The sequence below is a fragment of the Aphanomyces invadans genome, assembly GCF_000520115.1.
Source record: "Aphanomyces invadans strain NJM9701 unplaced genomic scaffold supercont1.43, whole genome shotgun sequence".
NCBI lineage: Eukaryota > Oomycota > Saprolegniomycetes > Saprolegniales > Verrucalvaceae > Aphanomyces > Aphanomyces invadans.
In genome coordinates this window covers 120,666-147,403 of record NW_008580188.1, presented here as the reverse complement: position 1 = coordinate 147,403, position 26,738 = coordinate 120,666, and the positions used below count along the sequence as shown (strand labels likewise).

General features: G+C 58.0%; 13 protein-coding genes across 15 annotated transcripts; 6 read left to right on the top strand and 7 right to left on the bottom strand.

The window, feature by feature from the left end:
• The first annotated feature begins 555 nt into the window (after positions 1-555).
• On the top strand, positions 556-4,159 carry H310_12783 (hypothetical protein). Its single transcript, XM_008879977.1, has 4 exons — positions 556-1,184; positions 1,242-1,402; positions 1,448-1,965; positions 2,011-4,159. Exons 1-4 carry the CDS (start codon positions 609-611, stop codon positions 2,409-2,411), a joined length of 1,656 nt encoding a protein of 551 aa, XP_008878199.1. The 5' UTR covers positions 556-608; the 3' UTR covers positions 2,412-4,159.
• H310_12784 (hypothetical protein) lies at positions 2,497-4,076 on the bottom strand (the record flags this gene model as incomplete). The annotated part of the gene is made up of 1 exon (XM_008879978.1): positions 2,497-4,076. One exon carries the CDS (start codon positions 4,074-4,076, stop codon positions 2,514-2,516), a length of 1,563 nt encoding a protein of 520 aa, XP_008878200.1. The 3' UTR covers positions 2,497-2,513.
• A 25-nt stretch (positions 4,160-4,184) lies between the features above and the next one.
• Positions 4,185-7,117, bottom strand: H310_12782 (hypothetical protein; the record flags this gene model as incomplete). The annotated part of the gene is made up of 11 exons (XM_008879976.1): positions 4,185-4,310; positions 4,374-4,590; positions 4,638-4,844; positions 4,903-5,214; positions 5,270-5,424; positions 5,490-5,589; positions 5,663-5,737; positions 5,822-5,949; positions 6,026-6,104; positions 6,268-6,424; positions 6,472-7,117. 11 exons carry the CDS (start codon positions 7,115-7,117, stop codon positions 4,185-4,187), a joined length of 2,202 nt encoding a protein of 733 aa, XP_008878198.1.
• A 97-nt stretch (positions 7,118-7,214) lies between these two features.
• H310_12781 lies at positions 7,215-9,531 on the top strand. 2 transcript variants are annotated; one of them, XM_008879974.1, is made up of 7 exons: positions 7,215-7,347; positions 7,409-7,876; positions 7,933-8,100; positions 8,150-8,277; positions 8,327-8,611; positions 8,657-8,865; positions 8,919-9,531. In XM_008879974.1, exons 1-7 carry the CDS (start codon positions 7,237-7,239, stop codon positions 9,422-9,424), a joined length of 1,875 nt encoding a protein of 624 aa, XP_008878196.1. In that variant the 5' UTR covers positions 7,215-7,236; the 3' UTR covers positions 9,425-9,531. The 2 variants fall into 2 exon arrangements, with proteins under 2 accessions (XP_008878196.1, XP_008878197.1); XM_008879975.1 differs by having other exon boundaries at positions 8,327-8,865.
• A 158-nt stretch (positions 9,532-9,689) lies between these two features.
• On the bottom strand, positions 9,690-10,888 carry H310_12780 (hypothetical protein). Its single transcript, XM_008879973.1, has 3 exons — positions 10,791-10,888; positions 10,528-10,732; positions 9,690-10,477 (listed from the first exon to the last, which is right to left on the bottom strand). Exons 1-3 carry the CDS (start codon positions 10,880-10,882, stop codon positions 9,836-9,838), a joined length of 939 nt encoding a protein of 312 aa, XP_008878195.1. The 5' UTR covers positions 10,883-10,888; the 3' UTR covers positions 9,690-9,835.
• A 68-nt stretch (positions 10,889-10,956) lies between these two features.
• Positions 10,957-13,547, top strand: H310_12779 (hypothetical protein). The gene is made up of 6 exons (XM_008879972.1): positions 10,957-11,351; positions 11,411-11,908; positions 11,960-12,109; positions 12,159-12,340; positions 12,401-12,701; positions 12,753-13,547. Exons 1-6 carry the CDS (start codon positions 10,990-10,992, stop codon positions 13,480-13,482), a joined length of 2,223 nt encoding a protein of 740 aa, XP_008878194.1. The 5' UTR covers positions 10,957-10,989; the 3' UTR covers positions 13,483-13,547.
• Positions 13,390-15,124, bottom strand: H310_12778 (hypothetical protein). The gene is made up of 4 exons (XM_008879971.1): positions 14,781-15,124; positions 14,656-14,728; positions 13,623-14,613; positions 13,390-13,561 (listed from the first exon to the last, which is right to left on the bottom strand). Exons 1-4 carry the CDS (start codon positions 15,068-15,070, stop codon positions 13,521-13,523), a joined length of 1,395 nt encoding a protein of 464 aa, XP_008878193.1. The 5' UTR covers positions 15,071-15,124; the 3' UTR covers positions 13,390-13,520.
• Positions 15,125-15,436: 312 nt separating this feature from the next.
• H310_12776 (hypothetical protein) lies at positions 15,437-17,936 on the top strand. The gene is made up of 5 exons (XM_008879969.1): positions 15,437-15,732; positions 15,787-15,848; positions 15,905-16,762; positions 16,816-16,899; positions 16,961-17,936. The coding sequence occupies exons 1-5, from the start codon at positions 15,480-15,482 to the stop codon at positions 17,201-17,203; spliced, it is 1,500 nt and encodes a 499-aa protein (XP_008878191.1). The 5' UTR covers positions 15,437-15,479; the 3' UTR covers positions 17,204-17,936.
• Positions 17,267-17,901, bottom strand: H310_12777 (hypothetical protein; the record flags this gene model as incomplete). The annotated part of the gene is made up of 2 exons (XM_008879970.1): positions 17,267-17,475; positions 17,505-17,901. The coding sequence occupies 2 exons, from the start codon at positions 17,899-17,901 to the stop codon at positions 17,267-17,269; spliced, it is 606 nt and encodes a 201-aa protein (XP_008878192.1).
• A 512-nt stretch (positions 17,937-18,448) lies between the features above and the next one.
• Positions 18,449-20,889, top strand: H310_12775 (hypothetical protein). Its single transcript, XM_008879968.1, has 9 exons — positions 18,449-19,124; positions 19,173-19,226; positions 19,277-19,336; positions 19,409-19,555; positions 19,607-19,871; positions 19,931-20,271; positions 20,320-20,470; positions 20,527-20,618; positions 20,669-20,889. Exons 1-9 carry the CDS (start codon positions 18,513-18,515, stop codon positions 20,819-20,821), a joined length of 1,875 nt encoding a protein of 624 aa, XP_008878190.1. The 5' UTR covers positions 18,449-18,512; the 3' UTR covers positions 20,822-20,889.
• Positions 20,890-21,114: 225 nt separating this feature from the next.
• Positions 21,115-22,073, top strand: H310_12774 (hypothetical protein; the record flags this gene model as incomplete). Its single annotated transcript, XM_008879967.1, has 1 exon — positions 21,115-22,073. The coding sequence occupies one exon, from the start codon at positions 21,115-21,117 to the stop codon at positions 22,015-22,017; it is 903 nt and encodes a 300-aa protein (XP_008878189.1). The 3' UTR covers positions 22,018-22,073.
• A 476-nt stretch (positions 22,074-22,549) lies between these two features.
• H310_12773 lies at positions 22,550-24,210 on the bottom strand. Of its 2 annotated transcripts, XM_008879966.1 has the most exons (4): positions 23,840-24,210; positions 23,485-23,790; positions 23,246-23,430; positions 22,550-23,195 (listed from the first exon to the last, which is right to left on the bottom strand). In XM_008879966.1, the coding sequence occupies exons 1-4, from the start codon at positions 24,203-24,205 to the stop codon at positions 22,949-22,951; spliced, it is 1,104 nt and encodes a 367-aa protein (XP_008878188.1). In that variant the 5' UTR covers positions 24,206-24,210; the 3' UTR covers positions 22,550-22,948. The 2 variants fall into 2 exon arrangements, with proteins under 2 accessions (XP_008878188.1, XP_008878187.1); XM_008879965.1 differs by having other exon boundaries at positions 22,550-23,430.
• Positions 24,211-24,586: 376 nt separating this feature from the next.
• On the bottom strand, positions 24,587-26,502 carry H310_12772 (Atypical/ABC1/ABC1-C protein kinase). Its single transcript, XM_008879964.1, has 5 exons — positions 26,244-26,502; positions 25,627-26,187; positions 25,013-25,582; positions 24,680-24,956; positions 24,587-24,608 (listed from the first exon to the last, which is right to left on the bottom strand). The coding sequence occupies exons 1-4, from the start codon at positions 26,457-26,459 to the stop codon at positions 24,786-24,788; spliced, it is 1,518 nt and encodes a 505-aa protein (XP_008878186.1). The 5' UTR covers positions 26,460-26,502; the 3' UTR covers positions 24,587-24,608; positions 24,680-24,785.
• Between the last annotated feature and the right edge of the window lie 236 nt (positions 26,503-26,738).

Sequence of the window (26,738 nt, the reverse complement as noted above, 5' to 3'; positions counted from 1 at the left end):
AACGACGCGATGAAGTGAATACGACGGTTGTATGAATCCATTCTGGTCTTTGGACGCACGTGCATGCAGTGATGAGATGGCGGCGGTAGTTGTGTTCATGCGTACCCCGCCATCGCGACGCGAAAGACTCGCTCAAGAGAGGTGCATTGCGCCAGCACCCCACCGGCGTTTGTGGCTAGCGCTGTGGCGAATATTCCAGGGGCAAATGTAGCCACAACGTCTGCTCTCGTGGTCGCGTGTCCTTTGAAGAAAGCAGCGTACGCCAAAGGCACACCGACGCCGATCCATGCTCGCTCGTCTGGCACACGTGGTGGATGGGTGTATGGGAGTAGAGCCAGCAACTCATCAGCCACTGATACCTTATCCATTGTTCAAACGAGTTGAATGCACTGGACGTTTGCTGTGTTTATCGCGCCAACTTTGGCAACTGTGCCGCCCCGCGGTGGGGGAAAGTGGCGGGGGCTCCGCCCCCTCGTGCTTTCTCGCCTGAATCGTGCGGGGGGCTACATGCCAAGCCGTTCTCTTCGCCCTGCGTCGATCCGACGGCGGGGTTGTTTGTCATGGAGCTACTATCGGTTTCACGGTAACGTTGAAAAGGCGCCGACGCGATGCCGAGCAGCGGCGGTCGAGTGTTTCACGTGGCCCGCAAGTTGCGCGGCGGGGCCCAGCTGGGCAAGGCGGTAAAAGGGTCGAGTAAGGACAAGAAGGGGAAGAAGGATGGAAAAGGCATGACGGACGAAGAGCGGCGGCTCGCGGACTCGATCAGCCGGCTCGAGATGAACGATTACTTGAAGAAACTGGCCGTGACCAAGAAGGCGCAGCTAAAAGAGTTTATGGAGAAAGAGCACAAGATCTCCAAGATGAACAAGCTCAAGATTCAGAACCACTGGCGCAAGATCATGCGGCTGGTCAAGGTCGAGGGGCTGCGAAAGGAGGTCGAGATCAAGTCGCAGAACCACGAGCGCGACGTCGACCGCAAGGACGCGATCATTCAAATGCTGGACCGCGACCTAGAAGAAGCCGAGGAGCAGTTCCAAATGGCGCTTCGGTCGCATTTGTTGAACGTGGATCAGCTCATCGACCTCCAGGACGGCCGACTCCTCGGGCTCGAGGACGAGTTTGAAAAGGATTTGCACGCGTTGGAGCGCGAGTTTAGCATCGAACGTGACAAGATTCACAAGCAGGTACGACCTCTTCACGCTGTTTGTTTGGGTCGTCGCGTCGTGCTGAGTGGGCCGTAGCACGCCGTCGAGAAAAACGAACTCCTCAACATCATGCGCGCGGTGGAAACGCAGGAGAAGGAGCGCGAGGCCGAGGCTCGGCAGGAGCACGAACAGCTTCGTGAAGAGATCCGCAACAAGAACCTCGAGGACATCAACGTGCTGCGCATTACGCTCGACAGGTACGTCGCCGCCGTCGACTGTAGCCTGACGCGATGACGACCTAGCAACATCGAAGAGCTCGAGCAGCACTTTGAGACAGCGCATTTGAACTATCTTCAAAACACGGACCAGCGCACGCAAGACTTCAAGTACTTGACGGCCAAGGACCAGGAGCTGAGCAAGGAAATCGAGATCAAGATCCGAAAGATCGAGCGGCTTCAAGCAAACTTGACGCACTGGCGGACGAAAATTGCGCAGAACGTCCGCGAATGCACGGAGCGCAACAAGGCGCTCGAGGAGGAGAAAGGCCAGATCGGGAGCCACTTTCAGTCGCTCAAGGCCAAGATGAACCGCATGCGCGACGACCACAAGAAGCGCCTCACGACGTTGAGCCACAACGCCCGCGAAACCAAACGCAAGTTGACCGACCAGCAAGAGTTGGCCGAACGCATTCTCAAGCTGGGCGAACTCGCGCGGAAGCTCGAGACCGAGCGCGAGCAGGTCCTGCCGTTCTACCACTCGACGATAGAGGACGCGCAGCAAGCAGCAGACGAAGTGAATGCACTCAAGGGAGGGGTGGCAGGTACGGCAGTCGCGTGCATGTGCCAGTGTGACGGACACTTGGTAGCGGTGACGATGACGCCGACCACGAGCGCCGACAGCTACTTGAAGCTGACTCAACTCCAGCCGCACGGAACGTTTTCCAACGGCGACGCCGTGTCCGAGTGGGAGTACTTGGACTTGTTCTGGAAGCGGTACAACAAAGCGCTGCTCGACACGATGGCAATTCAAAAGGAAAAGGCGCGACTTGACAACGAGAACCGCGAGCTCCAAGCCGTGCTCAAGCAGTACTTGGACGGGATCTCCGTCAACGAACAAGTCATGAGCAGCATCAACCCGCTCTTTGTCGTCAATGGGCGGCTCACGCTCAACCAAGGGCCGAACCCGACGTCGAGAGAGCCGACCCACGCGATCGTCGATGCCAACCACATGGTTGCCACGAACCGCGTGTCCGGGCGCCATGCCTAGCAGGTACCTCTCAGCTGCGTTCCGCGCCTGCAGGTCTCGCCAAGGCATCGACGTCAAATGCCGACGTGGTCGCGCCGGACAAATTGAACAAACACGTTGTTTTTACACGGTGGAAATGACGACGGTGGCGTCGTCGGTAGTTCCGACGATAGCTCTCGCCCACTGCGCTAGCTGATCGAGCGACACGTCGTCGCCTTGTCTGATGTTGGTGTTGCGGAAGAGCGCGGTCTTGGTCAGGTTCACATCCTGGCGCAGGAGCGAAGCGTACATGCCGAGGAGGTCGGGGTCATGGTCGATGCACCGATAGAGTTCGGCGGCCGCTTCCTTTGCAAACGGGCTCTGGCGGTTCAACGGGTCGTCCGATCGAGTCACAGCGACTTGGGCGATCTCTTGGGCGACCCAGTCCCAGCTCGAGTGGCGGTACTTGGACACGACCTGGATCGTCTCGACGATCTCGTTCGCGTACAAGTTGTTCGTGATGCCATCCGTGCAGGACACAACGACGTCGCCGGCCTCGAGTTGGTACATGTCGTAGAGCATGGTTGGCGGGGAAGATGGCGTTGTGGTTGCGGGCGCAGCACTCGGCGTTGTTGAGAGCACCCGCAGCGGTCGGTTGAACCCGAGCATGAGCGATGACGACTCGAACGTGATTTCATGCCGCCGCACGACGATTGTCTTGGTGTTGCCGATGTTGAGGACGTGCAACCGAGCAATGTTGTCTTTTGGATGGCGATGCATGACGGCGACGCCGACGGACGCCGCGGCATCGGCCGCAGTCGCGTCGGGTTTGGTCTGGACTGCAGCGACCGCTTGACCGAGTCGCGTTTTGAGCTCCCCTGCGACTTGCTGCGAGTTGACACACAACAGAAAGTCGTCGCTCTTGGTGTATGCCGTCATCATGTCGGTGACTTTGTCCAGCAACGTTTGTGCGAACGCTGTCGAGTCGGGGGCTGCGTCGATGAGGACGTGCAGCCCCTCGTCAACAAAGGATGCGTCCTGCCCCGTGGTCGTGACGTTGCCTTGGCCGAAGCGATCGACGGGCCCGCGATGGATCATCGCGACAAACGTCTCTGTCACCGACATGCTTCGCCCGCGCACCGGGCTTTCCGTCCCCGTTGTGGGGTGCGACGGGTCTGCAGATGACATGGCGTCGGCAATTCGATGGGCCATGGAGATGCTCAGACGTCGGATAGCTTTCCCGAGCGAGCCGCTCCGGCTTCTCCCATCGTCTGTGGCCATGACGCTACCATCCCCTTCTTCGTTGGCGTTTGCAGGCTCTGCCACCGAACAGAGCTGCTGTGAAGTCGCGGCTGCTTGGTCTGCAGCGGTCGTCGGGCTCGTCGTCGTCGCCGCCGTCGAGTTTGAAGCATCCAGCGACTTGTCGGAAAACAACTTGACTAGCCCCACGCTGATGCGTCGAAGGATGCCAGGCTCTGCGTGAGGAGATGCCGCCCCGACGGTTGTCGACGGCTTCACTTGGTCAACCGTTCTGCTAGAGGATGCTTTCGTGGCCAACAAACCTGGACGGGTCGGTGCAGGTGCCTCGCCCTCCCCAATGGCCGCCATCGTGTTGGCCAGTGGGGCCACTGCGCCTCGCTTCAAATTGAACGACCCGCCAGAGTAGTTGCGGTCGTTGGCGGTGATGCGGCGCTTTTTCAGGCCCATCGACGTCGCCGTTGCTTTCGACGACGGAGGTCCCTTCTGCGCCTATATTTGGACCCCATGCCACCAAGTGCGTCGGAACGTGCTCGTTATTTTTACAACTCGATTCCTCTAGTTGTCATCCTTCTTGCAGTAACAGGACGAGATCTTGCGACGGCATTTTCGGCATGTCTTCTCGGGTGGTGGGCGCGATGCGCCGCCAGAGTGGAGTCGGGGTGGATGGTACGAGTGATACGACTATTGCACCGACCATGCCATCGTTCAGGTCCGTCATCGAACCACGATCGATGACGCGAGTACCTTGGGGCGGTGGTTGTACATGGCGTCGCTTTCCTCGAGCTTTCGCTTGAGCACGGCGTGCAGCGCCTCGTTCTCTTCGCAACCCGTGCAAAATCTCGAGGTTTTTCCTCCGACGCACGAATGGTTGCGATCGGGCTGAAACGATGGCTTGCGCGGGTCCTTTTCCAAATGTGACTCGGGGCGGGTATACCCCCAGTGTGTCGGCTCGGGCACGAAGCTGCAAGCCGTCTCGATCACACCACGGTTGGATGCATCGGGACGTACCGCTGGGCGACGTGCGTCGTGATGAGTTCCATGTAGTCGTAAATGCCTTGCTTGGACACGTACTGTTCGTACTTTTCCTTGGCTCGAGCAGCCATCGCCCGGCATTCATCGTCATGTGCTCGACACCACTCGATTTTCTCCGCCAAGTCCGACAGGTCTTGTTGAATGGGGACATGGTCCTCCATCGGCACGAGCAGCGGCGTGTACCTACACAAGGGTTCATCGCAACGACGGCGGCGGGGGGTGGGTGGGAGAAGGTTCGCACCACATTTCATCGGCGACGCACTTGGATGACACTTTCAAGATGACGCTGCCCAAGCGCATCAAGAACGCGTACCGGTTCGCGGCGCAGTGGCCCTCGACGTACAAAATGTACTTGAACTTGGATTGCTCGTACATGGGGATGTAGTGCTCTTTCCCGGCCGTGAACTCGCCACGCCCTTTGAACTTGTCCTTTCGTAGAAACGTCATGGGGTGGCCGGCGATCTTTTTGTCGCGGAGGTTCCATGCCGTGATCTCTGCATCCAAGTACGGCACCGGGTGGACCATGTGATGAAACTCGGGCTCTTTCTTCCACCTGCCGCCCACCCATTCAGTCCGACGCAAAACCGCATCGAGTGCATGCAACGTACAAGTTGGACAGGTACGCCAAGTGGAGACGCTGGTTGGTCTCCTTGGTCGTGCCGCCGCCCGTGGCTGTGCCGCGGAAAAACGCCGTGTCGACCTTTTCCTCCCATGGCTTGTCAAACTTTTTAAAGTTGGACGCTGTAAAGAGATCGCGGACCGACTGCGTCGTTCGTTAGAGCCTCCTCATCACCCGCGACACCACACGGGGGTTGAAGCCACACGTACGGCAATGCCATGGTATTTTCGATCGCCGTCGCAAAAGCACTCAAAGTTGTTGCGACAGTACCGGTCGTCGCCGCAGTCACACTTGTTGCAATGCGTGTGGCTACAAAGAGCGCACGATTCAGGCAATCATCGGTCATGATATTCGGTGGACACTCATCGAGACGACGGATTACATGAACGATGGCGGGAATACGAGGCCCGTCGCAGCTTCCCAGTCTTCCGAGCACGGGAACGGAATATCGGCAAAGCTATACACACACACACACACACGCGTCTTTGTGAATCCACACTGAGTTGCTGGTCGTGGAATCGTGGCGCATCAAACACCGTACCGATTCGAAATGTAAAAGCTCATGATGGGCGCGTACGACGGAAACTTGTACTGCGTCAGGGGCAAGTCGTCCGACGGATCCTTGTCATTCCGGTCAAAGAGAAACCCGTACGGCTCGGACAGGTTGTTCTGCCACGCGAGCATCATGTCGTAAAGTGCGCTTCGAATCGTCGACGCGGGAGAACCCTCCGAACGAAGGACGCACCTTCAAATGGGGGTAATCTCGCTTGTTGATGAAAAACTCGCAGTCGGGGATGTGGCGGTGCTTGCATGCATCGTCCAACCTGTCGTTTGGTGAAGCCCACGGCATTCATGCACACTCGTCCATTCGAACAAGCCACAGCTTATCGCCCGCGAATGTCGGCGCGAACGAAGCATCCATCAGCCCAAACGACAATACGTGAAAAGGCTACCACAGGCACGCAATGTAGGCATGCCGCCACGTACATGTCTCGGAGCTGCGACAGGAACTGGTCGCCCCAGTACTGCGTTTCGTCTTGGCGGCGCGAGTCCTTGCAGTGCTCGTTGCAGATGATGTTGCCGTTGGCCCACCATTTCCGCACATCTCGAATGATGTTTTCGCGGCGATAATGGTTGCGCTTTTCTACAACGGGTCGGCCAAGTCGTAGAAGAGCATGGAGCGCAATGTACCGAGGTAGTACGAGTCAAACGATCCGTCGTCGCTGTCAAATTTCAAAAAATCGGCCCAGTTGTTCTCGTAGTCTTTGTTTGCAAACGGAACAAAGAGCACGACGCGCCCGGCTCGAATCATGACAAAGATGCCGCAGCGCATGTGGAAAAACAAGTACATGAGGGTGTGCATGGTGGATTCGCGGTTCGTGCATCGATGGAACGGCAAATCCATGCGCCACGCGATCCCTTTCTCGACGTCGGTGCCGATGAACCGGTTGTCATCGCGAACGTCCGGGTCCGTCAATGGCGTAAACGGGTACTTTTCGTCGACAAACGACATGGCTGGGAGCAAGATGTCTTCAATCTGCCTCCACGTGACAAGCATCGTGAAGATGTGTTGGAGGTTGCGAAAGTCCGGGTTCGACCCCGGCGCGCAATGCTTCTGAACAAACTCTTCGCATTCGCCCTTTGTCGCAAACTTGGGCACTCCACCCCCGTGCGTTTCCACTGCATTCTTCCAAGTCGGATCCGGCTCGTCTTCCCAGGCAAAGATACCACGGCATCCACCGAAGCGATCATAATCTCCTCTCCCACCGCTTCCTCGGCGCCTATCTCCCCCACCGTAGCTGTAGTTGGACAGGTCGTCGGACTCTCGACGGCTCATCTTCGCTACACGTGATTCAAATTGACGCCGCTAGCAGTGCTACGGATAAAAATGGAATTAACCGGATATCTCCATGCTAAAACGTGGTTTTATATTCGGATTTGCATCGCGCAAAGAAGATGGTCGGGCGGACGATGGCCGCGGCGCTCGTCGGTGTGGTCGCGATGGTATCTGCCGAGGACACGCACGAGTACGAGATGAAGGACGAAGTGTTTGTGATTGCTAACACGGTACGTCGTGCACCCTGGATGCCAGAAGCGCGAAGGCACCGTGTTGCTGACCCAACGACAGATTCGCCCGTCGGCCAACCCGACCGAGACGTATCATTATTACACGCTTCCGTTCTGCAAACCCAAGGAGCGCCAGTGGGACGACCACGACTTGGGGGAGCTCCTTACGGGCAGTCGGAAGATTGTGACGGACTACCAAGTATACTTTGGGATTGACGTGCCGTACGGGAAGCTGTGCAAGGTGCCGATGACCCCGGACACGATCAAGTCGTTTGCGGACGCGATTGAGGAAGACTACATCTTTGAAATGTACGTGGACAACATTCGTCTGTCGGCGATGGTGGGCCAGGCCGTGCAGAAGGACGCGACGGGCAAGAACATGCTCCAACAGCACCTCAACAAGCTTGCGTCGTCGTACGAGTATTACCTGAACACGCACGTGCATTTTGATATTGCATACAACGACGCGGAGACCGCCCTCGGGTACATCGACGACACGGAAGTCAAGTCCCCTGTGCCCAAATACTTGGTAGTCTCCCATGCGTCGCCTCTCGACACGTTCCTCTCACGCGGCTTGACTGTCAGATCGTCGGCGTCAACATGTCCCTTGGAAGCGACAACAAACACAGCGGCGCTGCCAACTCGGAGTACCAGTACCACCTCACCGAGCAAAACACCAAGGACGCCATCTTCACGTACTCTGTCAAGTGGCGCAAAGAGCCGACTTGGACGTGGGAAGATCGCACGGTGAAGGTACGTCGTCATTCTCGTGGATGCGGTCGTCGTCATGGCCGGTCGATAGGACCCACTCCTGCCCGAAGTGCTTGAAATCCACTGGCTCTCCATTATCAACTCGTTTGTGCTCGTGATGCTGCTCGTTGCGTTTTTGTCGATAATCATGTTTCGCATCCTCAAGCAGGACGTGTCGCGGTGTGTCCCTTGCGCGCATGGCGATATCCCGTTCGTGACGGATTCGTAGGTACTTGGATCCGGAGGACGGGCTCGACATCAATGAAGAGACCGGGTGGAAGCTCGTCCATGCCGACGTGTTTCGGAACCCGCCATACCTTGTCGTCTTTTGCGCATTTGTCGGCGCCGGCGCCCAGTTGTTTGCCATGTTGTTTGGTGTGTTGGGCCTCTCGCTGTTGGATGTCTTTCACCCGACCAAGCGCGGCGGGATCATGGCGGCGCTCGCGGTCGCGTACCCCCTGACGGCGAGCATCGGAGGGTACCGCTCGGCCAGTTTGTACAAACGATTGGGCGGGTACGTCGTCCGACGAGATTGTTGGGTTGCTCCAACTGGCAGTAGGCAAAATTGGGTTTGGAACATTGTCGTGTGTGGGCTAGTCATCCCAGGGCCTCTCCTCGGCGTGTTTGCCGTGCTCAACACGGTCGCGATCTGGAACGAATCGTCTGCAGCGCTTCCGTTTGGCACGATCATGATTTTGATTTGTTTGTTTTTGCTCGTGAATGTGCCGTTGACGGTCATCGGAGGCATTGCCGGCCGCAACACGACCAGTACGTTGTCCATGATGGAGTGGCGGCGCTCGACTGACGACGGTTGTGTGTAGGTGTGTCCCAGCCGCCGTGCCGCACCAACAAGATTCCTCGCGAGATTCCGCAGCCCCCATGGTACAAGGCGCCGTGGGTGCTCGTGCTCGCGTCGGGATGTCTGCCGTACTCGGCCGTGTACATTGAGCTGCATCACATTTTTGCCGCGATTTGGGGACGCCAGATCTACACGCTGTTTGGGATTCTGTTTCTGGCGTTCCTGATGCTCGTGGCCGTCACCTCGTTCATGACGATCGCGATGACGTACTTCCAACTGGTCGCCGAGGACCATCGATGGTGGTGGCGCAGTTTCTGGAGTGGCGGCATCACGGGGGTGTTTGTATTTGCGTACAGCATCTGGTACTTTTGCACGAGCACCGACATGGACGGGTTCTTCCAGACTGTGTTTTACTTTGGGTACTCGGCCATGATGAGCTACTGCTTTTTCATCATGCTCGGGTTCATTGGTTTCCAGTCCGCGTCAGGCTTTGTCACGACCATCTACCGGTCGATCAAGGTCGAGTAGGCGCCCAGCACGCCGTCGACGGCTCGCCGACGTGTGCCATGAGGATGGAATGCATCATCGATGTGCTACCGTAAGCCTTAGAATACACTTCCCATTGCGACAGTCCACGTCCCGAAATGCCGTCGATCTCGCAAGCTCGGACCCGACGACGAGCCTGCGGCCAGGGATGCGTCATGATGCACAGCGTCGATGACACTCCCAGCTTCGCATGACCCATGCCTTGGAAAGGCCATAACGCCGCCGCGTGTCGTCGTTTGAGTGTGCCCACCATCGTCCGAGTTCAAAGCAAATGGCATGACTGGGACAGACCGAACGACATGCATATACTTGGACAGGCAGCCCGCAAGGGTGGTCTCGAGTTGGTGCATTCAATTCAGAAAGGTTGTTCTTGGAGGGGAGCAAAGGTGCTATTCAGAGGCGGAGAAACTGGCGGGCGTTCCGCGTCGTGATGCGCGCGACCTCGGCTGGAGAGACGCCGACGCAGTCTGCTATCGCTTGCACAACTTTGGGCAGACTCGTCGGAACGTTGGGAAATTGGCGCTTCCCCCCGGTCGACTCGAACCCACGGCAGCCTGGGAACCCCATGTACGGTGCATCGGTCTCGACGACGAGGCGGTCGAGAGGGAGGATGCCGGCGGCTAGCATGGACTGCAGCGCCGCGCCATGGGGCTCCTTGCAGACGAATCCCGTGATTCCAATGTAAAAGCCCATCTTGATATACACTTGGGCCTCGTCGGTGGTGCCGGTGAAGCAGTGCACACACGCGGGGGGAAGGTTGTCGAGATGGGGAGTCAGCGCATCCAGGAACGGCTCATGGGCCAGACGTTCATGCAGGAAGAGCGGCTTTTGCAGAGACACGGCCAGCGACAGCTGAGGACCGAACCACGAAAGCTGCAGGTCCGGCGATGGAAACCCGTCCGAGTAGTCCAAGCCGCACTCTCCCACTGCGACAATCTCGGTATTGGCGGCGAGTACCGACAGCGTGGCGAATTCCTCCGCGTCAAAGGGCTTTGTCGCGTTGTATGGATGCACTCCTGCCGTGGGAAACACAGTCTAGCATTGTGACGTGAGGTGAACAAGTGTGTCGGCGATGGGGGCCGAACAGAGGGGTGTTGGCGAGCGAGGGCAAGACACTCGTGGCTTTCTTCGATGGTAGATCCAGGGACGAGCATCTGGGTCACACGCACGCGCCGGGCACACTGAACGAGCGCATCTTCTTGTCCTTTGAACTCGGGATGCGTCACATTACAGTCAAAGTCGAACAGGTCGACCGTGTCATCCAACCATCGCGGCAGCTCGTCGGCCTTGCTGCATGCACACGAATCGATCAACACATCCATCCACAACACGGGGTATACCTGTGTACCTCGACGCTTTGGCCGCTTGCTGCTTGCTTGACTTGGGTTTGCGTCCATTCGTGCTCGGTGCCGCCGCGGTCAAGTCACCCGCGCTGCTCATGTCGGTGGAAAATCCTATTTAGGACCTTCTAGTTTAATTGGGTGAAAAACGACCGAATTTCGAGCGGTGGTCAACACCATGCTGCATTGCCATCGCATGCCATCGTCATGTGGGAGTACGGACTGAGCAACTTCCCGTTCGTGCCCGTGGAGGTCGGGCTCAACCGACGTATCAGCTACACCCTCCCGAGTCGTATCCCTCAGAACTGCGTCCGCCTCTTGAATGCGTCCCCGGCGCGAGAGCATTGGGAGTGCATAGGTGTCCCGAAACTTCTCGCGCGCAACCCGGCGAGCTACCCGTATCACTTCCCCAACACCCGACTCAAGTGGCAAGGCAAAATTCGTTATGCCGACAGGCTCTTCTTTTCCAAGACGCGCGCGACGCGGGAATCCAGACAGTTCCAGAAGCGCTTTAAGGACAGCGGCATTCCGCACGACGTCCTGACCGACCTTATCCATGAAGAGAACCGGTACGTTCCCATATCCAGTTGGTACGACGGATGTTTCGATCCACGGCATATTTCCTTAGATTTCAAGAGCGCCATCGTGTCCTTCGCTCCGATCGTCAAGGCAATGCACTGCATGCGACGACGTGGAACGATCGCCACGTGGTGTTGTACCCCACTGGGGAGCTGTTGCACCAGGTCCAAGTAAAATACCGCCGAGGTTCGACTGCGCATTGGCACGCCGGACCCGAGAAACCCATTGATATCGTGAATCGAATCGAGCAAATCGATCTCCTTGGCACTCTCGCGTCCGGCAGCGCCAAGCCGCTTCGCGTGGTCGTGCGCGGCGCTGCCGCGTGCCACGTCATCACATTTCACAACGCAGAGTTTACAGACCACACCGCCGACTCCATACAGTTTCCATCTATGCTGTACCACGTCGCTCCGAGCCCCCACGTCGACGACGAGTTCTCTTGCATCTCCACGTCTGGGAAACTGTTTTCGTGGACGGCGGCCGGCGGCGCGCAAGTCGTCGGGCATGCCATGCCACAACAGCGCTGGCTCCGGTGCGAATACAGCAGGTACATCTTGGCACACTCCTTTGAACACGATAAACGCGCTCTCGACCGTAGCCATCCGTGCGTGCTGTGGGTGGCCAACCGCCACGCAGTCGGGACGTATGACAATCGTATGCCGGCCCCACAGGGCTTCAACTGCACGGACTGGCTCGTCGATTACATTCCCGCGCCTACTGAGATCGTCGACATTCGACGGCATCCATCGTAGGAACTCGGTGGAAGCCCCTGCCTGACAAACAACTCGTTGACGTAGCTGCCCCTTTCAGCTCGTGGTTCGCACGGACACGTCGTTGGATATCTTGGACGTGCGCAGCCCACACAAGTCGATGGTGCAGTGGCGGCACGCTGGGCTGCATCCTGCCACCGTGACCAAACAGCCCCACACGATCGGCACCGTCGACGTGCTGGACATTTCGTCGCCAGACCATGACAGAGGTACGCAATAAAAATTGGACAGAGACATGTGTCATGTATAATGTGGTCGACCGGGCGTAGCGATCATTTTGTCGGGGTCGGCAGTCACGAACAAAGTGTCTGTGCATTGGTATCACGGCCACGCGGCGGACGACCCGACGATGCTGTCGCTACGAGGGGCGTCGGCCAGCCAGATCAGCGCCGCCGATGCCGCGTTTGACTTGCATTTGCCCGATACGACGCCATGGGTTCACCAGATCGGTGCATGTGCGCTGCGCACGGCCGACGACGTGTGCGACGTGTTTCAACTCTCGTCTCTCGGCGATCTCTTCGTCCACGTTATTCAACACAACCCGTCCGACGCCCTCTGCATGCAAGCCAAGTACGCACAGCATCCCTCTTGTCGTCGATGTGACCACATCTTGGTGTGTAGTGTGCCGTGCGGACGAGCGATGCGCACCGCGCCAGAGGACGTTCAACACGAAGACCCCATCAGCATGCCGCTGCCGGCCAAAGCGTTCTTGCCGGAGCATGACGCTGCATCCATGCAGCCGTTCCGCTTACTTCATGTAGCCAGGCTGCAACAGACATTGGCTCCTCCTGCATGCACCACTCTGCCAGCAACGGACCGCCTCGCCGATCTCCCCTCCCGGCTCGCGGCGCTCCTGACGCCATCCACGACCCTCGTCGCCGTCATGCGCACGTACTACTCGACTCGGCCAACTTATAGCCACCTCGTCCATGCCGTCGCGGCGCTTCCCCACGTGATGCTGCGGTTTACCACACCGCACGCACGATCGAGTCAACATACCCTCCCCCGTCGTCATGCATCCGACGACAACCGGCCGTTGTGCGGCTGCCACGACCCCATCTCGGCATACGTCAACTCGTCCCCGCCGCCAATGCCGTGCGAAGACAGCCAGTGCCCTCTGCCGCACCTATGGATCATCCAGCCGACGCCGCCAGACCCGCCGTCGCCAAAGCACACGTGGCATCCGTCGGCTGTTCCGCTCACGAACAAGCCCCTCCAGTACGATGCCCTTGTCAATACGACATCGCACGCCCAGGTCGTGGTCGATTTGGAAGCGGTGTATGGCGATTCCTACGACGCCCTGCCTTCGAGTCCCCGGCGCATCAAGCAGCAACTGCAGTTTTCATGGTAATAGATGGTGGGAAAGCACTCGATGTCTTGCACGGCGCATCACGGCATCTCGTGGCGCTCTTTCTTGACATGTTTTTGCACTACACAAGACCATCCATGTGACGCGCACTCGATCGCACAAACAAGTTGGGTGGTGCGTACGCATTTTCAGCGTTGGGAACGTCATGGAGCATGACCCGCACGGGAATTCGTCCGCATCGGTCGCGGCCTTGGCCGCTTTGCCCTTGACAGCGCCTTTTGACAGCGGCGCGGGAGCAGTCGTCGTCGTTGACGACGACGCTGCGTCGGATTTTTTTTGTGTTTTTCGCTTGTCTTTTCGTTCCTGGCGCTTCTCGGCTGCCTTGCGGTCCTTGTCTTGGCGCTCGAGCCGCTTGGCGGCTTCGTCTTCCGGTGAGAGCTGCGCTTTCACGTCTTGCTTTCGAGGCTGGACAACGCCATCGTCGTCGCTGTCGTCGTCGCGCCGCGCGCGTGACGCCGGTCGTTGCGGCACGGCCTGGTCAGCCGTCTCGAGTGCGAGCAGCTCGTCGAGCATGGTCGGGTCGACCCCAGCCAGGATCATTTGTTCTCGATGTTTCTTTGAGACCAAGTGATTTTGCACTTGTTTTTCCGACTTGAATTCCTTCTTGCACAGCTCACACACGAGCACCATCGCGTCTGCCTTGGCGCGGCGCTTCGCCTCCTCGGCCTGTAGCGTTGCCGTCGCGTACTGCGACGACTCGGTCGCTTCCCACGTCGCGTGAAACTCGGCCTTTTTTGCCGCGAAGGCCGCTTTGCGCGCGGCGGCGGCTGCCGCTTTCTCGACTTGCTGCGCCGCCTTGTGCGCTTCCTTTTCCTGCAAATGCTTGATCATGCGCTTGTCTCGCTTCCGCACAAAGTCTGCGAGCGCGCGAACATTGGCGCTGAACGTTTTCTTGCCGGCGTCCCGGGCCTTCTTGTTGTCCTTTTCCATGAGTCGCCGGATCTCGCGAGTCGGTGCGTCCGTTGTCTTGTACTGGTCCAGCCACGAGAACGTCTGGTCCGTCATGTACGATCGCCAGTAGTCGTAAAATGCGTGGGGCACTTGGGACGCTGACGTGCCGAACGACGGCGCGGAGTTCGGGTCCCCGCGGGCGGCTTGATCGAGCGCATCGATCTACGTACGACATGTCATCTTGCAATCCACCATCCCACCGACCTCTTCGAACACGCCGCGGTAAATAGAGTAGAATCCCCGTTCGTCGTCTTGGAATCCCTTGTACACGGACGTGCTGTGCCGACATGAGTCTCGACAGTTCCCCACTCGACGTCTGGATACCTCACCTGAAAAAGCGCATGATGTCGAATCGGTCGGCATCGCCGTCATGGTGCGCGCCGTCCTCCCCGCGGAGAATCTGTTCGCGATGATCGTCGTACCACGCGCGCTCGTGCGGGTCGCTCACCACTTCATACGCACTCTGGATCTCCTGGAACACCTGGGTCGCTTCGTCGACATCCTGGCCTTCCTTGACCTTGTCAGGGTGCCACTTCAGAGCCAGCTTGTGAAAAGCCTTCCGCAGCTCTCCAGACGACGCGTCGCGCTCCACCCCCAGCACCTCGTAGTGGCACCGCATTCTGCTCGTCGATGTTGAACTCGCGACGACGTCGTTTGACTCGGTGGCGCCTGGCGCTCCATCGAGAGTGGTGGTCCTTTCATGGGAAGTTTCCCTAATCATTGCGGGTTCTATGTTGGGAAATTTGGCAAAGTCCCAACGTTTTAGAATGTCGAAATCTTGGCAGTGTCAAAGCTCTCGCATGGCATGAGGAGACCAGCAGTAGCAGTGCGCAACGTGTAGCGACCACATTGCGCTTGAATGAAGTTGAACGAGAAGGATTAGGTAATTGCTGGGCACGGGATCACGAGCACGACAACGGAATGCAGGGTTCCAACGATTGCATGGCATGGGAAAAATCCCCAGTCCACAAGGCATATTTTTCAAGTGAAACCGAGTCGGTTTCGGCAACGCGCGGCCGACCGACGCCATGGCGACGCCAGGAAGGTCGTTGAGCGCATGCAAAAGTAGCGACGCAATTGCAATGTCTTCTCCAAACGAAGGCATGCCCGTGCTTGGCTTGTCGGCATCTCGAAGCTGTGTGAAGATACTGTCGTCACCGCAAAGTCAAGCACGCCTAGCAACGCCAGCCGAGGTTGCTACGACCGAACAAGTTCTACAGCCCGAAGGCGAGCTCGCACGCGACTTCTTCGTCGACTGCGGCACACACACGTTTCCGTACGGTGGGTAGCTGTCTCCACTTACTGCAGCCGCCAACGTCGCGCCTGCTCACGTAGGAGAATCATATCAGATGGATCCGAACCTTCCAGGCGAGGCTGAAGTCGCAGCCCAGCGCGAGGTATGTCCACCGTTCGTCTTCACGGCATGTCCTTTACGGCTGCCGTGCACTTGTAGATTTGCGACAATGTGGAGAACTGGACTGAAGCCCTCATGGACACGGTGGACGAACTGCTGGAGTGGAAAGACCAGATGATGGCTCTCCATGCGTTGCCGACAAATGCCGTCGCCGGGCTTGTCCTTTTGTCTTCTCGTTTCTGTCGATGCAAAGGACGCCTTCAAGTCGAGCTCGACCGCATGGTCGACATGACACACAGCCTCATTGGCAACCTGCTCCTCAACAGCCACATCAAGCAGTACAAAACCAACATGATTGACATGAGTGTGGCTATGGACAACGAAAAGATGGTGCTCGCGGAGGAGCAGTGCAAGCTGCGCGCGGCGCTAGCCCAGCTGGCGCACGTCAAGGCGGCGCATCGGTTGTTCCGGTGGTCGCGGCTGTCCTGTCGCCTCCGAGAGAAGGAGCTCAGCCACGAGTTGGACCGTCAAGCGAGCGTATTTCACTCGAAACGCGAAGAGTTTCATCAAGTAGTCAAGGGTCAGCGCGAGCAAATTACAGCGTTGACCGAGTCGCTGGCGAAACTGCAAGCAGCTCACGCAGCCACCACCGCCCCCAAAACCAAGATCGTTCTCATGCCGGCAACGGCCGCCACCCAGACGAAAGCAGCTCGACTCAAGTCGGCCCCGATCCGGTCGGTAGGGTTCGAACGCCCGACGCCTGTCACTCCCTCCTCTGTCCCCGACACAAAATGGGAGTCCGCCAAGAGCCCAAACGATCCCCCGACCAAGACTAAGCGGCAAGCGCAGCCGTCCACAAATCAGGAAACGAAGCTTGACACAGGTGTGGCCGTCGTGAAGCCGCCAGCGAGGCCACGGACATCTGGCCCTACACCACGCGTTCGCCGCCAGCACGACGTAAGGCACTCCCCACTTCGAATTCTCGCGACTAAGGGTCGTCGGGGATGCAGAAACAGCAGGACATCCCAGCAACGGCGCTAGAATGGCGCTCACCTCAAGATATGGCTCCAGACGAGAGGCACACATATTACAAAGTGCGGCGACATCCTGTCCTGGATTGCAGTTCTCATCGTTCGAATGAGGGAATTGTCGTAGGAGACATGGCAGGAGCGGCGAGACAAGCAGCGGGATGAGGCCACGACCAAACACATGGGCCACCTCAAGTTGGATGTCCATGCGTCGTCCGCCAATGTGCCCGAGTCTTCAGAATCTGTGCCCGAAACCACGGTCGTTCTGCCGCTTGAATTGTCCGAAGGGGCGTCGGTCGTCGCGCTGGCCCAAGGAAACAACGCCCTTATTAATAGCTTGGGCATTCGCAAAGAGAAACCAAAGCGTTAGCACGATCGTATCGAAATCATGTTGAAATGTCAAGAGATGACTTATGAGCGCGAACGGTGGCGACTACGCGGGGGCGGCGAACGACGGCGCGCAGGAGAGCGCGAGCGAGATCGGCGACGGGGACTGCTTCGTCGAGGGGGGCTGCGGCTGCGTCGGTTGCGACGATCGCGGGAACGGTCGCGCGAGCGAGAGCGATCCCGTCGTTCTCGTCGGCGAAGCGGCGACGCGTTGCGATCGCGTCTGCGCATTTCTTGCGGCGTCTTGCGCTTCTCCTGCGCCATGACAACCGTCAAGCGGTTACCGTCGAGCTCTCGCCCGTCGACTTCCTTGATCGCAGCCTCGGCGCCGTCGAGGTCGATCATCTCGACAAATGCGAATCCACGAGATTGCTTCGTGTAGTAGTCGAGAGGGGTGTACACGTCGCGAACTTCACCGTATTGACTGAAAAGCTCCTTCACATCTTCGGCCGAAGTGTTTTTGTTCAGGTTTCGAACCAAGAGCGAAATCCCGGCTTTGGCAGGTCCACCGCCTCCGCCGCGGGCCGGCTTGTCGTCTCGCGAGTTCGTTCGCTCACGAGAAGCGCTTCTGTGGTCCGAGTCATGCCGGCGTTCAGCGCTAACGGAAGCACTGCGGCGGTTCGCACTTGCAGCAGAGCGCGAGCGGCTGCGAGAGCGGCGGTCGTCCTCGTGATCACTCATGTCGTCACAGCTCGAGTTTGTGAGTTCGTGGCCGCAAGCCTGCCAGCGGGATATCCGGAAAACCTTGAAGGTTCATATCCGGATCGGTTGGATTTCTCACGATGGGGGACGTTTCACCGTCGACAAACGAGGGGGCGTTCTGCATTATGCTGTGTCCAGCCCCGTGAATATACCAGCCGCGCGATGTCCTTCGTCCACAGGTCAGCTTGCCGTTGCGTGAGCTGCGTCACCATCAGCTTTGGTTGCTTCAATTTCCTTGACGCGCGGAACAACACCACATTCGCGCGTGCAAGATTCCGTCCATCAGCAGTCTTCATGGGCGTAAAAGTAAGGGCGAGACTGTATTTGTTTCGTACGTGTTGGGGAATGGTGCCCCCGAGCGCGAACTCCTGGATTTGTACACATTGTGTCGTGCGGCTAGTTGCAACCCCGAAACCCCGCGTGACTGGAGAGTATATTTCCGTTGATATCGGATATTCTGCATATTTGGATGCACTTGCCAAATGGATAATGGATGCGACATGCAAATGCTGTATAATATAATACGGCAAGTTACACGCGATCAAGTCGTCGGTCACCGAGGAACAGCCGCGTCGTCGGTGCCGCACGTCATGCCGTCCTTGCACATCACGCCGCGCGCGTATTTACTGCCCTTCTTTCTGCTCCTTCTGTGTCATCACCTGCCTCTGTGGCTCTTCTGGTTCCATCTACCTCCTTCCGTGTCGGCCTACTCCTCCTGCGACGATACGTTCTCGCGGTGGGCAGCCGAAACGTTTGCACTGCACGTGGCCATTCCCAGTGCGTGCGCCCTCTCCATAATTCTCACGTTTGTCTTGCCGATACATCGCTCCAAGCTGAATCGATCGAGTTGGTTCAGTGAAACCCCCATCATTGCGCTCGTCTTTCTGCTGTATGTGGCGCTTGCGGTGTGGGGCGCGCGCGGCATTTATGCGTCGCAAGCATGTTTTCCAGCATCGATCCATCACCGCGGGGGTATCCTTGCATTCGACCTGACCATGTCCTTGGTCGTGCTTGTCGTGTGGATCGCGTCGATCTGCTCAAAGAAACCAGTCTCGGAGGCCGATATGCGCGACCACTTCACAGGCCGTCTGCGCTGCCTCACATATGCATTTCTGTGCCAACGCTACGACGACGAAGCAGACTTGTACTCGTTCTTGGCGGAGTCCATGGCGCAGTTCTTCTACGTTCGTCGCCACGACTACGTACGTCGATCCACTCAGCTGGAATTCCTCATGTCACATCATGGCCAGGAACATGTACTCCCGCTTCCAGATGTCCTCTTCGCGCTCCACCTCGTGGCCAAGGTAGGCGTCACTTGTGCTCGGATGCAGTCATTCACCCTGCGGCTGTATAGCGACAAGCGAGCGAACGAAAGCAGCTTCCACCGCCGTCGCCGTCCATCGTGATGACAGATGTACGGCACTCCACCGATGGCGGGCATGGCTCGATCCTACTCCACTTCAATTGATCCGTCCATTTTTTGTAGCCATCCATTTTCGACGATGCCATCCAATACGGCAAACTGGCGGGGGGCATCTACGGCTGGCGAGTCTTTCTCTACTACAATCCGTTCTCCTGCCACAAAGTGCTGGCATGTTGCCATCCCCGCGACGTGCGGCGCCATTTGGACTCGGTACCGTCTGCCGCCTCAACACTAGACCATGCCAACGTCGATTCAATGTAGATACGCGAGCATTCCAAAGGCCGCCACGGACCCCGCGACGACCTGTCCTTCCTGAGCTACACGGGCGTCGTCCACACGTCCATTCAGTACATCTCCGGCGCCAACGAGCTGTTCAAAGTGCCGTTTTTGGTGTGCCGCAACGATGAGAAGAAGGAGATCGTGGTGGCAATCCGCGGGTCGTTTTCGTGGCACGATGTGCTCACGGACGTTGTCGGTCGAACGATCCCCATGGCGGACGACGAAGCGATTCCATCTCCCACGGGAGGTACGCTTGCTCGATGATGCGTCTTCGGCTGATCGTGGTGGGGATTATTCCATGCAAAGGCCCGATCCACACGCATGAAGGGGTACTGCGGTCGGCTCGCCATCTCCTCCACGAACTCCAATCGGGGATGCTGCGTGGTTCGTTCTGGGACTTTGCCCAGGCGAATTGCCGGCTAGACGACGCGAACGCCACGTGGCGAGTCGTTTTGACCGGCCACTCGCTGGGCGGCGGCATCGCGGCGCTGCTGACCCTGATGCTTCGGAAGGAACTGAACGTCCACGGGTATTTGTTTGCGCCCATGGCCGTATTGGACGATGCCACCGCCGACTGGACGGCTTCTTTCATGACCACATTCATCTATGGCGACGACTGGATTCCACGTCTCTCCACTCGAAACATCGTACGTGCTCCGTCGCAATGGCGAGATCATGGAGTTGTTCGCGATTAGATGCGATTGCGCAACGAAGTCATGCAAGAGTATCGAAACGTGTCGAATGCGACGCTGCTCTCGGTGTACTTGGCCAGGTTCGACCCCACGCGCATGTCGCCGCAGATCCATCCGGAGTGGGCCGACTTGGAGTTGCTGCAGCCTGAGGCTGGTGAGACCCTTGCAAGCACGTAGAGCGAGCGATTCATGGCTCGAGGATGGTTATAGGAACGGCGCTCGTGATCCCTGGCACGATCTATCAAATTGCCCCTACGTCCAACGCCCGCCTGTGCGCGTGCGAAAAGCTCATGGGCCGCCAGGTTCCGTCGAGGCTTCCGAAGGAGCACGAAAACTGATGTGTCGTGCTTAGGAACTGGAGTGCATTCGCCGCCACCGCCACGACTTTGACCGAATATGGGTCAACTACCGCGCCGTCGTCGATCATTTTCCCCATCACTATGACCACACCCTCCTCCGCATGCAAGACACCATGCGAGAGACGCGAATGCACGATGTGCTGTAGTCGAACCATTCCAGTTGACTCGCTTGTATCACACAATAAATGCATGCCTTGGCACCTTCCCCGCCGACCACCCTTCCCGTTGCTAGCGTCGTTGGCGTCTCGCTCGTTCTCCGAACAGCAAGCTCCCTCTGTCCGTTTCTTTCCCACTGATACGCGCACGAGTTCGATGGCGAAGCGCTGCATCGACGCCATTTCATGGCCTTCGTGCTCCACGGAACCGTCGCTTGCTGCGGTCGCGGCGTCTGTCTCTGGGAGTGTGTCGAGGTCTGTTAACCGTTACATGGTTTATTCAAATGATCGAACGACCAATCGGATTCGAGCGTTCCGCCGCCGGGCCGCTCGCACGTGGCATTCCGCTCCAGACCCACGACGTGAACGAACACATGCACTTTTACCACGCCGTCGTGCTGCTGGCCACAGCGACAGGTGCCACCGCTCCCGACAGCGCTGTATGCGAAGCGCTGACGGAAGCGCTTTCGCTGCCGTCGAAACCATGGACAATACACAACGCGGAGAATCTACCGAAACAGACATGCATGTCACCACGACAGTCGGTGGCGAGCGGCACCACAAAGGAGAGCGAGGGTGACGCATCGATCTTTGGCGACAAGGGCATGGCACATGCGATGACGCGTGTGGGCGAGCTCGAGGCAGAATTAATCTACCTTCACGAGGACTTGGCTGCGGTGTTGGCGGAAATGGACGGCTTGAAGTCCATGTTGCAAGCCAAAGTGAAGGCGCTCGCCGCAGAGAACATGGAATTGAAGCTGCAAGTGATGGAGTTGCAGGTGCAGCATGAAATTGACCAAGACCGCATCGCATCGCTGGAAACCAAACGCACAGCCGCCATGAAGGCCGGGCACTCGGACTCGACCACCGACTGGCAATCCACCATCTGGGACTATTACGACATTGCTTTACACAAGTCGAAAGGAGCTGTCGAGGCAGTCCAGGCCCAGTCCAAGGAGTTCTACGAGTCGCATGTGGTCCCCTCCGGCACTCAAGTGGCCCACCAAGCATCTGTGTGGACCAAGGCTGCAGAGAGTGTGTACACGGAGCATGCCGCCCAGCGCGTGGGTTCCGTACTCGACCACGTGAAAACGACAGTGGAAGAGCAATACGCAGCGCACGCCCCGTCAGTCAAGGACGCGTTTTCAAAAGTCATTGCCAAAGTTGGCGAGGTCTTTGACCCATAAGCCATCACAATGTCATGTCCTTCCCTGAAAGGATCGAGATGGAGACTGTCCTCCTGATGAAGGGAGGGTGTATCGATATCGTGCAGTCAGGCAGGGCCTCCGATAGGTTCTTGAGCCTCTTGGAGTTGCCGCCCCAGCGGGCGTCGCCTCCCTGGCGCATGAGACACGTGACGCCCTCGTCGTGGAACATTTGAACTTTCCACGACTCTCCAAACTCCCTCTCCGACCTGCACTGCATCACGTTGAGCGACTGCGGCAAGCCACCATGCTACCATCCATGTGGATGCAGTTCATGGCTGTATAAAGCTACCCCAATGGCTCCAACGTAGGGCACTCCAAGCTGGCGCAGGTACCCTCGGCATGCCCACCCAATCTACCATTCTTTGGTGGGGCGACATCTCTCAGCTGGCTAGCCACCCTTAACAAAATTAGTGCCAAAATGCGACTTTTGAGCCTTGAGAATTCACATTTGGCGAACAAAATGTGCAAGTTTGCTTCGAATACTACTTTAATTTCTGTTGGAAATAGAGTGGGGTTTTGTCTCGTCATTTTTCGGGGCCTGGTGCTGGGATCCAACGTGGAAGGGCAGAATCCATGCGCGTGAGGTCGCCGCTCCGATCGAGGACAGCGTTGTCATGTTCAATGCGTTGAGCTACGAGTGACAGTGTGCACGACAAGTCGAACGAACCGAATTACAGCTGTGTGTCCGCGTGACCTGTCAACGACAAAATCGTCACAACGGGCAGTGGGATGGGCCTGAAGCCTGGATGCGATACGGTCCCAAGACTATACATCGCACCGGCGCTCTTGGTGCCGCCAGACGTCTCGTCCGCGGGGCCACGACATGCAGTTCCCCCTTCCAAGCGACCTTTCTACCCTGCACGATGGCGAAACACGCAACGACGGACCTTTTCCTAACCGTGTGGCCATACTAAGACGCTTGCAATAAGTTCAAGATCTTCGTCTGCCACACCAAATACCCTGCGCGCTCGAGCCGAATGAGCTCCCGTCGAACATGCGCCTTCTTCAGGTGATCCGCGACGCCCGTTAGGTCAATGTTCCGCAGCGACGCCACCTCGTCGACGCTGACAAACCCTTCGTTGGCCCGAAAGTAGTGCGACATGTGGCTCAAGTACCGCATGACGATGTGGGTCGGAGTGAGCTGCTTGACCTCAACCCTGCACCAGCCTCACGTGACGCTCTGTCACAAGCCCATCGACGGACGTACCATGACATGTAATGGCGCTGCCTGTGTCGTTCGGTACACACGTGAACTTCATCGTGTTCGATTTGCCGAATCACCATGACAAACCGGTCGGCTTCGATGAAGTGGCCCTGCAGCGGGTTCACAAACGTGCCTCTCTCCGTCGTGAGATGGTACAGTCGTGTGTTGGCCGTGCGCTCCTCGACCGCCTACACGTCCTTGAGAACGATACAGCAAGGCGATTCTTGGCGCCGTCGTCGTACAGCGTCGGGATCGTTGAAGTAGATGGCCGACATCTTGGACTCGGCAAACCGGCGAAACGTCGCGAGCGTCCCTGGCCAGATGCACTGCATGACTTCCATCGACATCAAAGGACCGTCGTCGTCGTCGTCGTTGGGCATGTCAAAATGGTAGTACTCCTCGTCCACACGGACGGCTGGGAACAACCGAAAAGGCACGTGCATGTTGTGATACATTTGCTGCGTAAGCCACTCCTTCCCCACCCTCCGCGCATTCGGCTCAGCCGCCAACGATGCACTCTGCCACGTTGTGTTGTTGGCCATGGGCGGCTAATGACGGAGCACATCACGCTGACAAGGAGGAATGCCACGGACGTACTGGAATATTGACGTTCACGAAGCGTTGCATGAGGGTCGCGAGGGACTTGTACTGTTGGGTTTGTGTTGCGAGGGATTGGTGGTCCGTCAAAACCCGGTGTGTTTCTCTCTGAAACACAGCCGCGATCGAGTGCCACGACAACGGGCCGTCGCTCGGCTCTTTCGGCGGCACGCCCGGCCTGGCCCGTTGAAGGCGTTCAAGGACCCACTGGACGTGATGGAGCTCCGCTTCCGCCGCCTCGACGTCTGCGTTCACCTTTCGGCGGTGCTCGCGCTGCTTGTCTCGAAAGTACCGCCGGCGAGCGAGCCGCTTGTCGACGATCGCAAGCATCTCGACGACGGCGTTGCTGGTGGTACCTTGGCTCATCAGCGTGCTGTGATGGCATCGAGTCGACCATCATTCCTTACCGAGGCACCTGATTGGCTAGACCTTTCCAGATCGGCGGGATGGAGATGGTGATGGTGGGAGCGCGAGCGCTGCGGCACTCGATGGAACGCAGCGGCGTCGCTTCGTGTCGGGAGAGTCCGTGGAGAAACATTCGATGTAAATGATGTGCCGTTTGTTTCCCACACGTCTAGGAAGGGTCGGCGGGATGGAGATGGAGCTGTGACGAGGGGCGTGTCAAGCAATGCAGCACTCGATGGAATAGCTGCAGGGTCGCTGCGGGTCCATGGAGAAGCACTCGATGCACCGGATGCGGCATTTGTATCCAAAAGTTTCTTGTCGCGTGCTATGGCGAGCGTCAAGACGCAGGAAGTCGAGCTGTCGCCTAGCGAGGAATGGAATGCACGATGGGGATGGCGAGCGGGATGGCGAGATGGGTTGTGAGTGTCACCGTACGTGGGCGCACTCTGGCGAAAGCAGGCTCGGTTTCGTGGTTGCAGTGTGTTTTTCGACGTGCGCGGCACATGCCGGGGTTCCGGCGGTGCATGCATTATCGTGTGGGTTATAGCCGATGCTTGAGCTTAGCCTGGATCAAGATGGGCAATGCGATTTGGAGCAGATCCAAGTCGGGATCGAGCAAGCGCCCGACGCCTTCTAAGACCCCGATGGACACCACGACTGACACAAACCGTCCTTGCAGCGCGACGTGATGGCGTTGGCACACTTCGAGGACCTACCCGCATCAAACCCATTCCTGAACAACATGCACAACGGGGACGTCGTTCGTACATCTTGCAGCAACTCGCCTACGGGCACTTCCTTCAAGCTTAAATTTCTCGTCGCGCGGTCGACGATGGCCGCGATGGACGCGCTGAACGCGACTTGGTCGGTGCAGTGGTGCGATGGGCTCTTTTCGAGGAGCATTCTCCCTGCCGCCATGCCGTCTTTGGACACAATATGGTGGAACAACTGGACAAAGTCTTCAAAGTCGGACGCCGTGAGTGTGTTGACGATGCCGGCGTCCAGGAGCGCAATGCCTCGGTCGCCGCCACGCCTTGCCGTCGTGACAAGGATGTTGCCCGGGTGAATGTCGCCATGGGCAAAATTGTGCAGGAACAGCATGCGCAGGAAAGTATCGACCGTCGTGGCGGCGAGATGCCGGCGATCCCGCGCACTTGCAGCCGATTCCATCGTGTCGTTGATGTGCTGGCCGTCGACAAATGTCTCGACGAGTACAGATGCCGAGACGAAGCCGGGCACAGGCGATGGAAACTTCACGTTCGGGACCGACGCAAAATTGGCCTGGAACTGCGACAGATTGGCAGCCTCGACACGCAGATCGAGCTGCTTCGTCATCACCTGCAAGGCCTGAGCCTTCTATCGATGTGCGACGATGTCGTTACCTCTGCAAACGACGCCATGCCGACTTTAGCCGACAAGTTTGGCAAAATGTAGTCGATCCAACCAGCGACGACCCATAGCAAGTCCAGATCCAGTGCCACGGACTCCACCACGAATGGGTGGATCACTTTCACCGCGATTTTACCGTTCGTGGCGCGCCACCGGCCTTGGTACACCTGCGCGATCACGCCCGACCCGATCGGGTCCGGGTCGAGCTCCATGAAGGTCGACCACGACGGGCCAAAAGCATCCTCCAACCGGTCCAATGTGTGGCCCCACCCATGGACGTCGCAGTTGGCATGGAATTCTTGAAACGTGTTGCAGAAACGAGGAGAAAACATATCTCGTCGGGTGCTCGCCCACTGTAGAAACTTGATGATGGCAGGGCTCGACTGCTTCCCCGTCGCCAGAGCTAATCTCCACCACCACATCGACACGTCGTGGTCTGTGATTCGCGCGATCGGGTACGTTACAAGCAATGGAATGCCGAGGAGGACGAGGCGGCCGCAGTGCAACAGCAGGCGGAGGAGGCTTTTGATGCGCTGCCACACCGACTTCCGGACCTACTCCAGTGCCCATGAGTTCAACGACTTGCATGCACGTAAGCAGCGTTCGTCACCGTGATGGACACTGCGCTGGAATGGCCGGTTGCAAACTTGATCGTTGCTGCGTTCGACGTGAGGTGATGCCAGTCCTCGTTGACCAAGATATGCGAGAGCGATGGCTGACTGGGAATCGTGTAAGCCATAACTGCTGCTCCTGCAGCAAATAGATGCATGTGGCGCCTCGCCATGCCCGCAGCTCCTGCTCGTAGCATTGGACGGAGTGCCAGCATTGCCGCCGTTGCCGCCACGATGGTTGACGACTGCACGTTGAGGAGTCTCGACCTTCGAAATTCGATTCGTAGTGGATGCCCCGTAGTTTCCTTGATGCGATCTGACGACAGGGACGCGCCAGCCAAGCCATGCTCGCCTCCACCCACCAAATGCAGCGCGGCGCCAGCTGCCGCCTTTGGTTCCAGCGCCAAGGGAAGTCGAGCAGCTATCCGTCGCACGCGGCATTGTGGGTTGAGCTGGGAAATCGATAGGCTGAAAATATATATGCTACTCCAAGT